The sequence below is a fragment of the Cornus florida genome, unplaced genomic scaffold (assembly GCF_030987335.1).
Source record: "Cornus florida cultivar Cherokee Brave unplaced genomic scaffold, ASM3098733v1 CherokeeBrave_3.0.0_Hap2_Chr10, whole genome shotgun sequence".
NCBI classification, from domain to species: Eukaryota; Viridiplantae; Streptophyta; class Magnoliopsida; order Cornales; family Cornaceae; genus Cornus; species Cornus florida.
In genome coordinates this window covers 89,421,477-89,430,569 of record NW_026775580.1, presented here as the reverse complement: position 1 = coordinate 89,430,569, position 9,093 = coordinate 89,421,477, and the positions used below count along the sequence as shown (strand labels likewise).

At 35.9% G+C, this 9,093-nt stretch overlaps 2 protein-coding genes across 2 annotated transcripts; one reads left to right on the top strand and one right to left on the bottom strand.

The window, feature by feature from the left end:
* Window positions 1-273: 273 nt before the first annotated feature.
* LOC132279990 (gibberellin 3-beta-dioxygenase 1-like) lies at window positions 274-3,033 on the top strand. Its single transcript, XM_059782076.1, has 2 exons — window positions 274-1,095; window positions 2,149-3,033. The coding sequence occupies exons 1-2, from the start codon at window positions 629-631 to the stop codon at window positions 2,735-2,737; spliced, it is 1,056 nt and encodes a 351-aa protein (XP_059638059.1). The 5' UTR covers window positions 274-628; the 3' UTR covers window positions 2,738-3,033.
* On the bottom strand, window positions 3,031-8,751 carry LOC132279989 (sodium/pyruvate cotransporter BASS2, chloroplastic). Its single transcript, XM_059782075.1, has 13 exons — window positions 8,381-8,751; window positions 8,046-8,160; window positions 7,114-7,237; window positions 6,897-6,938; window positions 6,697-6,810; window positions 6,535-6,597; window positions 6,068-6,195; window positions 4,677-4,758; window positions 4,186-4,237; window positions 3,915-4,012; window positions 3,635-3,793; window positions 3,438-3,527; window positions 3,031-3,324 (listed from the first exon to the last, which is right to left on the bottom strand). Exons 1-13 carry the CDS (start codon window positions 8,487-8,489, stop codon window positions 3,247-3,249), a joined length of 1,254 nt encoding a protein of 417 aa, XP_059638058.1. The 5' UTR covers window positions 8,490-8,751; the 3' UTR covers window positions 3,031-3,246.
* Between the last annotated feature and the right edge of the window lie 342 nt (window positions 8,752-9,093).

Here is a 9,093-nt window from a genome sequence, read left to right as displayed (position 1 = left end):
GTCTAGCTAGCCAGCCTGGTGCCAGAGCTGAAGTGCGGTCAAGGTAAGGGGGCCTTGGTGAAAGTGAAACTGTCTCGCGTATAGTATATATATATATGCATCGTGACAAGCAAGCTTCATTACCAAACAAAGTAGTCAACTTATGGAATGAGCAGCAAAAACAAAAATCAGTAGATGCAAACAATTTTGGATACTCTGTCACCAAAAGCAACATACAAAATTCTCATTTAGTCTGGAGCTAGCTAGCCTCGTCATAGCAACTAAACTTCATTATTTGCATCAGACTTGTCATATCAATCGAGCTTGCAATTTGCATGAACATCTCTAGGTTAGCTTATTATATATAGAGAGAAACAGGTCATTTTTCCACTTCGCTGTCTACTCTCTAATATGTAAATCAAATTATTTAAATGTCTAAACTTTTTTCATAAATATTTAAAAATATAAACTTAGTATAATATTTTATTATCTGTTGTGACACGCCTTTAGTGGTGACAAATTCTCTGCTTGCCAATTATAACAATTGGTGACACAAAATGTACAACACTAAGAAGATATATATTTCTCTCTCTCTTGCAAATAAATACCCAACACTGAGTTACACAAATTATTAGAACATACCCCAAAAATGAATTCCATACAAGAGTCCTACAAAACCCTACCAACACATCTCAATCATATCATTCCACTCGATTTCAAGGGCGTCCTCAGATTACCCGAGTCTCACGCTTGGTCCCAGTCCAATGATTACCCGTCCATTAATTCAGAATCAATTCCGGTGATAGACCTAGCCAATCCCAAAGCCATAGAACTGGTCCGACATGCAAGTGAGAAATGGGGTATGTTTCAAATTACCAACCATGGCATTCCCGTCCACCTTATTCAACAAGTTGAGCATCAAACACGGCGATTGTTTGCCTTGCCGGCGAAGCAAAAACTCCAGGCCTTGCGATCACCGGATGGTTTTACCGGCTACGGCCTCGCCCGAATTGGACGGCTCTTCCCCAAGCTGATGTGGTCGGAGGGCTTCTCGGTGATAGGCTCACCGGAGGGTCATGCACGCCAACTTTGGCCTCACGACTACAACAATTTCTGGTACGTGCATGTAGGTGACAGGGTAGTAAATTCTTGTTTTTTATCTGTTACTTCGGTCTTGCCCTTTTCCAAGAAAGAATCATTATTTTTTTTTTTCTTTTGTAAATTTATTATAATTTTTTTAAAAAAAATAGGTGTTCAAATTATTATTGCGTTACACTAATAATTTGAAAATGTTGGAGACAAGAGTATTTTAGTAGCACTGTGGCACTGTCGCCTATGGCTATGGCTCTTATGCGGTGTCTGGATATGCACAGAGTTTTGGACTACAACAGAGAGATACACATAGGGATGACAATGGGACGGGGCGGGGTGGGACGGGGATCTCATTCTTTATTTTCGGTCAAAATTTTTACCCCTATTCCCACCCCATACCCGTTCAACTTTCAACCCCCTCCCCCATCTCCGGCCCACCTTACCACATTAGCCCCCCTCCCCGCCCTGCCCCGCATAACATTTTTTAAATTCCAATTCACCTTCAACATAATCAACACAGCAATAATATTTTTCAACTTAATAATTAAATAAAGTTTCAGCACAATTATAACAATTTAAAATATGATCAGATGTTTGATGCAAAATGACTAAGTTTTTTCTCTATGTTGCAAGGGAATAGATATTGGATTTCACTTTCAGAAGTGAATATATTATATATATAGTTATGTAATTTAGTAATATTTTATAACATATAAGGGCAATTTTGTAAAAATGCACTATAAACAGGTAGGGCGGGGCCAGGCTACCCTCCCTCGCCCCCGTCCCATCTCCCACCGAGGTTTCAAATACAATCCCCATTCCCTCTCCATTTACATAAATGGATCCCCAAATCCGCCAAAAACAGGGCGAGGACCTGACGAGTATTGGGATTTTGCCATCCCATACACACCGTTTACACCTATTGTGTGTACATATATAGATGGGTATAATACACATATTGGTCGGATAATAATTGTGTATTTATTACTGTTATACAAATATTGCCTTATTTAAAATAAAAAAATAAAAATTCATGATGGACTATTTGGGACATTAAGCCTTTGGATCTTGATGCAGTGATGTAATGGAAGAGTACCAAAAGGAGATGAAGGGACTATCTGAGTGGATGATTGGGCTGATGCTTAATTCACTCGGATTGGCCCATGAAGAGGTGAAATGGTTCATGTCCAAATTTAAACATTCACAATCTGCGCTTCAATTGAACTCATACCCAGTCTGCCCAGACCCAACTCATGCCATGGGCTTAGCCCCTCATACAGACTCATCACTCATGACTTTGGTGCACCAAAGCAACACTGATGGCCTGCAAGTCCTCCGAGACAAGGTAGCTTGGGTCAATGTGCCACCGGTCACCGGTGCATTTGTCGTCAACGTCGGCGACCTCTTGCACATCATCTCCAATGGCCGGTTCAAGAATGCACTGCATCGAGCGGTCGTGAACAATGCCCAACACCGCGTCTCAATTGCTTACTTCTATGGCCCACCAAAGGATGTCAAGATCTCACCGTTGATCAAGTTGACCGATCCTGACCATCCTCCTCTATATCGGCCGGTGTTATGGAAAGACTACCTTGATGCCAAGGCTATTTGTTTTCACAAGGCACTAGACTTAATTCGCATTGATGCAAATAGGGAGCTACCCTAGTGCCCGAGGCTCCTTCCGTTGCAAAAATGTAATCTCTTAGACAATTTTCTTAGAAGCTTAGCCATTGTAATATAGTGGACTAAAACAAACCTCCTCAACTGTTTGTGTCAACTTAACTTCCCTGTAAATAGATTAATGGATACAAAGGGTCTATGGCCAAAGACAGACCCATTCAATTGCCCTGATGATTCTTAAAAAAAAATATCACTACATATTACATAGACAACTGCACGTGCTACAATTTTCAACATTAAATCTTGACTGCACAAATCACAACATTTCGATCCCGCCAATGTAAGAAGAGACGAGTTTATTGATTATAACTTTGTTGTTTTTATTAGGGCAAACTGCATAAAACCACATCTACTTTCAATTTTTGGCAATAACTGAAAAAAAAAATTGACATAAAACCCCATAACTATCTTATTTGTTGTAAAATGAGTAGCTAATGTACCTAAAACTAACAGCAGCCTAAAGAAAATGGCACCGAGAAGAAAGACTAAAACTTCCTACTCCTTGAAGTCATCCTTGTCGTCAACGGGAATTGGCATGTTCCTCCAAAAGACTGCTAGAGCACTCCCACCAAGCTGCCAGGAGGAGAATGATATAAGGATTGTGATGAGTGATTAGACCTCAATAACAAACTAAAATATGAATGATTTTAAAACCAAAACAAAGTAAGGGCAAGTGAGAATCCTACCGCCATGCAGACAACGCTTACAGCAGAAGGAACAGCTACAAGAGGGTTGGTGAAATGTTTTTGGGCAAGTAAAAATCCAAGTGCAGAGCTCTGCATATTCAAATCAATGAGTTAGTGACGTTACTGAGAACACAACTTGTTTCGATTAATAGTTTTGTAGGAAGAAGAACATATCTACAGATTTAAACCATAGTTACCTGCATCCCGCATTCTATGGAAATGGTCCGAGAAGTTGATTCACCAAATGATATTTTTGAAATAAAATAACCGAGAGCAAATGCTGCACCGTGTAGGAGGGCCACTGGAAGTAATAATTGTGCTCCCTGAGTTTTCAAGACTTCTGAAACTTGGCCAATCTTACAAAATGAATTAATAAAGTAAGTTATTTTCTACTGAAAACAACCACAAGTACCAAGATATTGAGTGTATTGGTAAAGCAGTGAATGTGAAGCACTGCAGAGGATTTTGAGATCTTACAGGGCTTGCACAAAGAAGGGTGGTAAGGATAACTCCAATTAAAGGCGTGATTGTGACTATTTTCGAAGTGAATTTGGGGAAGAACTCATTAGTCAACACTGCCAAATAAAGTGAAACTGAGATTAAATGATTTGTGTCTGGATTCATCATCCTTTCTAAAAGATATGATGTGAATAAGAGTAACCTCAACTTTCTGCACAATCAACACCAATAGAAACTAAATTGAAACATCTTTAAGTTATCTCTGACAACCTGGGAAAAAAAAATTTACCTCCGATAATTGTTGGCACTAAAACAACCTGAAAAGTGCTGATGGCCAGGCCCTGAAAACATAACAAGAAGAATAACAAATGTTTTCTTTTCATCAATAAGTGGAAATGACCACCGTTACTTATTGCTTCTATTCATCACCCTATGGCAAGCAGCCTTAGAATGTTTTGCTGGAATATTAATAATAATACAGTAAGAAAATTGAACAGCTACTACCCAGCTAATCTAGAAATATGAATTGATGGTCAATCAAATCTGCGTACAATATGGAATGGTGTATAATTCCGAAGGAGGCCTCAGCCAACACAACAGGTATTTAGTTGAAGCTGGAAATAGCATCCTGCCCAGTAAAAAACTATTACTGGTTTGCCAATTGGTCAACTCCAGATAAAACAAGTGCAGAAGTTCTTCAAGGTTTAAATAACATCTAGATTCCACACAAGATAAAAAATTCCTTATATAAGTGGTACATTATCAAGAATCTGTACTAACCGCTGCATCAACAGGAACAAGCTGACCAGCAAGAAGCTTAGTAAGAAGTGGTGTCATAATAATGGCCCCAATAGTTGAGCACCTACAAAAACCTCAAAGAAACACTGAAAGTCAGATAATAACACCCCTATAACATCAAAATCCATATAAAAATTAACATTTATTGTTGCTTAATAAATTTAGGGGCCTTAGGCTGCTAAGTATATAAACATGGATGTGACCTGGCAGCTATTTTGTGCATGCTAAAGGTTTGCTTTGTATCTAGTATGTCCCTCCCAGCACCCCATATGAACGGAAGCCAATGAATATTCAATGTTTTAGTAAAACCGATAGTACTTCTTTTTGTTAGAAGGCTGATGAACTGGAATGTAATTACCGTCTTTCCTTACATCATGAAAATTATCATCACAGTCACACAAACAGCAATTTTTTGTTGCACGTGTTTTCTTATAGTATTAAATATGAAGCACTTTTTATTATTATTTTAATAAGCAATATACAGGAACCCTTGTATCAACAAGAACATGCCTTGCCCTTTTGGGTTGGCATAAGATACCACTCAAACAAATAATTGATTCTTTGAAGTCCATATTTTAACATGTTAAAGATGAATGCTTATTAAACCTAGGTTTTAACTTTCACAATCAATATAACGCAAAAAGATTCCTCGGCATTTTATTTTGTTTTTGATAGATGTATACTGATGAACACAAGAATTATAATATTTATTTTTTATGATAAATGAGAAGGCATGGAACGTACATGATTTAACATTACCAATGGACCGTGCTTACCATCATACAAGTTTATAATATCAATACAGTGCTAAAGATACAAAAATAATAATGCAATGTAAATTTTAAAAAGTAAACATATAGGTTAAGTAGTTGACTTACTGATCGTTTCTTTAAACAAAAAAAGAACATTTTCACACAAATTGCAATAAATACAAGAAATTACAAAATAAATAAATAAACATGGCAGATTGAATTGGATTGAAACATATCAACTTTACTAAAGTACTAAACACAAAATCTTATTTTTTCCAAAAAGAAAAGGACGGAAAAAAGAAGAGAAAAGAATGATGCTATGGCCCTGTTTTCTTGAAAATATATCGGCTCATACTTTTATCAAGACCAGATGAATGAAACAGATTTCCTGGTGCATAGAACTATTTCATAGCAAAAACAGACAAGCAAAACACATTCTTTGCAGCATAGAACTATTCTTTCTCAAGCCAGACAAGGAAACCAAATTTCATGGTGCATTAAACTATAACAAAAACATTTCAGATGCAACAAAGCATAATAGCAAACTGCAACAAGGGTTAGCCAGAAACGGTTCTACCCAAAATAACACTATTGAATGCAAAGCTATAAAATTGAGATTACGTTGTCATTAGTACTGAAAGTGCTACATTTCCCTTTGAAATATATGTTGCAACATTTGATGCCTGGCCTCCAGGGCAGCAAGAAACCAAAATAAGACCAGTTGCAAGTGGTGCAGATAGTTTTAGAGTCTGCAAATCAAAGATATAAGAGTTAGCAATTTTAGCTTAGGACATTTTCAAAGCAAGACTCTAGAACATTTCATTTTTCATTAAAAAAATTGCATATTAAACTACAATACTGTATTATTAATAACAGAATAATTAAGGTGGAAAAATAATACCATGCCAATAATGGAGGGCTTATTTAAGTATACAAAATCATAACAACTCAAACCAAAGTTCCCCTGGAATCTACCAGTCATGAAGGTTTTCCACTCTATTATTTGTTGGATCACCAGAGATAGAGCATTTAAGGAAGTAATGAAGAAATGAGACATAACAAAGTTAAACAAGTTGATGAAAGCATACCATTGCAATAAAGAAGCCCAAAACTGGTTTTATAATGTATTGAGCAAGAAATCCTACACCAACCTGTGACCAAAAAAAAATTAAATAGCTATGTTAAATATAAAAAAGAGTTCATCATATTAGCAGTTTTATTAGCTTATATATGAATGATTTTCTATTTACAGTCCATGGGTTCCTTAGACATCGTCTGAAATCTTCAAATTTCAATGTCAATCCCATCGAAAGCATCAGGAAACCCAAGCCAACAGTGAAAAGGTCTGTTTCTAACCAAGTTACCTGAAAGAACATCCAAAACTTCAAGTAGTTAAGCAACACTGGATTTGTAGTTCATCAAAATAGCAGAAATAGACTGACAAAGTTACCGCAGCAGGCTTATAGATGCCAATAACGGTACCCAATATGACCTGTAAAAGTAATCAGATTTAAAACATGTAACTTCTCATTAATAGAAAAAAAAGAAAAGAAATTATGGATGCAAATTGAAGTATGCATACAGATAAAGTACAAAAAGGGCAAAAAAAAAAAAAAAAAAATGGACTAGAAAGAAATCCAACTGTTCTAAAGAAACACAAAACATACCCAAACAGGAAAAAGGGTCGTCAATGTTTCAATTATTCTCTCAAATTGGCTCATTCCACTAGGGCTGCTACTGGGAAAATCTCCAGGTACATTTGTTGCTGCCTTGCACAGAACTTCTGAATTCCTAGTTATAGCAGAAAACAAAGGATTGTCATGATTAAAATGGGTGTTTGTGAAAAATTAAAAAGAAGAAAAAAAGAAAAAGAACTGTCATTTTTCTTAGATTGAGGGTATTATGCGAGAAAGAAGCATTTAGGAAGTACAATGCATTGGAGAGACAAAAGGAAAAAAGAAAAGGATCCCACATTCCCACATTTAAAATAAAAATAAATAAAAAAACTCTAAACTGCTTAATAAAGTGAAATTTTAAGAGACAGATAACGTGGATTCATCTACCTCTCTGCTAGAGCAAAACAAACAATTTATTCATACTGTGCAAATAATATCTAGACAAATCATACAAAAATACTGTTAAAAATGCAATCAACCAACCACTGACACTGAGAGAGCTTGGGGACTTCTTTTCTGGGGTTGGGGGAAATTGGTCGTTTTCTAAACACAAAGAATCTATGTATTACATTAGTAACATTACAAAAGAAACAGGAGATGTTCTCCCTTCAATCCTATGCTTCTTCAAAAGTTAACATACATGGACACAGTGGCTCAATTCCATCATTATTTAAGTATGTTATGTGGCCATGATCCAGTGGAAATTGTGGAATAAGATTCTGCCAAAGTTTCTCTTACACAATCAAATTGACAGCACATAAGACTAATTGTGACAATATATACAATTTTATCAGCAAAAAATATATATATATATAAATAAATAAATAAAGTTCTATAAACATGCATAGGTATAATAGAGAAACAACTACACGTGCATGTGTGTATAAGCTTCCTCTAGTGAAGTAGTTGATATAAGAACATACCGAGAGGGTTGAATAATTGGGGATGAGGTTGAGAGAGCAGCAATTGGACTCCGTGGCTTATTTTGGATTGCCAAACGTCTCTCATTCTCGGGCACACAAAACCCACCTCTTATATCTAAGAAATTCGCATAAAACAAAGAAACAGAGTGAGAAAGTGATGAACGCGTCCCTATCTACAATAAATTTCAGATACCTAAAAAGGCAATCAAAGCAGTCCTGAAAACGAATAATTTGAATATTAGAAGGCAAAATAACACGAACCCATATGCCAAAACAAATAAATAAAAGAAACAAAGTAAAAATTAAGTTAAAAAAATTGAAAATTCAATACATACGCAAATCGGTTTGAGACCTTCTTGGTGTAAAACAAGTGTTTGGCCTGTAAATGGCATCACAGGGCCACAATCTACAATCTTTGGCGACAAATCGAGATATAGACGCCATTAAATATGGGATCGAGCAAATGAGTGGATAGGGTTTTTAGTTCAGACAGTATCAAACATAAGTTGGAGATAGAGAGTGAGAAAAGATAAGCAGAAGCTGAGATGGATGTGGTGGTCGTGGAAAACAATGAACCACGCGCCTAATCCAGAATTAAAGAAGCTCCTTCTTCTGCAAATTCATAAATAAAAAGGGTTTGCGTCGTTTCTGAGGACTGAAAATCTGTAATCTATCATAGACCTCCCACACGTCCTCGGCTGTAACCGTCAACCAAGAAATCATAAGTAGGCACCTAAGATTATTCTGATGCATTTGTGATTATAAGTTCCCTTCTGTGCCGTTGGATTTGAATAAAAGGCCAAGGTCAACTACATCTTATTGGATTGTTTATCGTGTGTAATTTGTGAGGTTAAATTCCATAATATTTTACATAAATAAAAATTAATTTTAAAAAAATAATATTTGAGTTCATAAGTTAAATTATGTTAATTCTTAAAATTTTGAACATTATTCAGTAACTTAATTGATAGAATCTCTAATTTTTTAAACAATAAAAACATGATTTTTTTTTTTATTTTATAAATATTTTTGCTTTTTTATTTGTGGT

Excerpts from the sequence above, each read along its gene's own strand:
- LOC132279990 (XM_059782076.1), top strand. The coding sequence starts at position 629 with ATGAATTCCATACAAGAGTCCTACAAAACCCTACCAACACATCTCAAT. Across the intron at positions 1,096-2,148 it reads CACGACTACAACAATTTCTG|TGATGTAATGGAAGAGTACC; the intron begins GTACGTGCATGT and ends ATCTTGATGCAG.
- LOC132279989 (XM_059782075.1), bottom strand. The coding sequence starts at position 8,489 with ATGGCGTCTATATCTCGATTTGTCGCCAAAGATTGTAGATTGTGGCCC. Across the intron at positions 4,238-4,676 it reads TTGTTCCTGTTGATGCAGCG|GGCCTGGCCATCAGCACTTT; the intron begins GTTAGTACAGAT and ends TTATGTTTTCAG. Across the intron at positions 4,013-4,185 it reads AGTGCCAACAATTATCGGAG|TGTTGACTAATGAGTTCTTC; the intron begins GTAAATTTTTTT and ends TTTATTTGGCAG.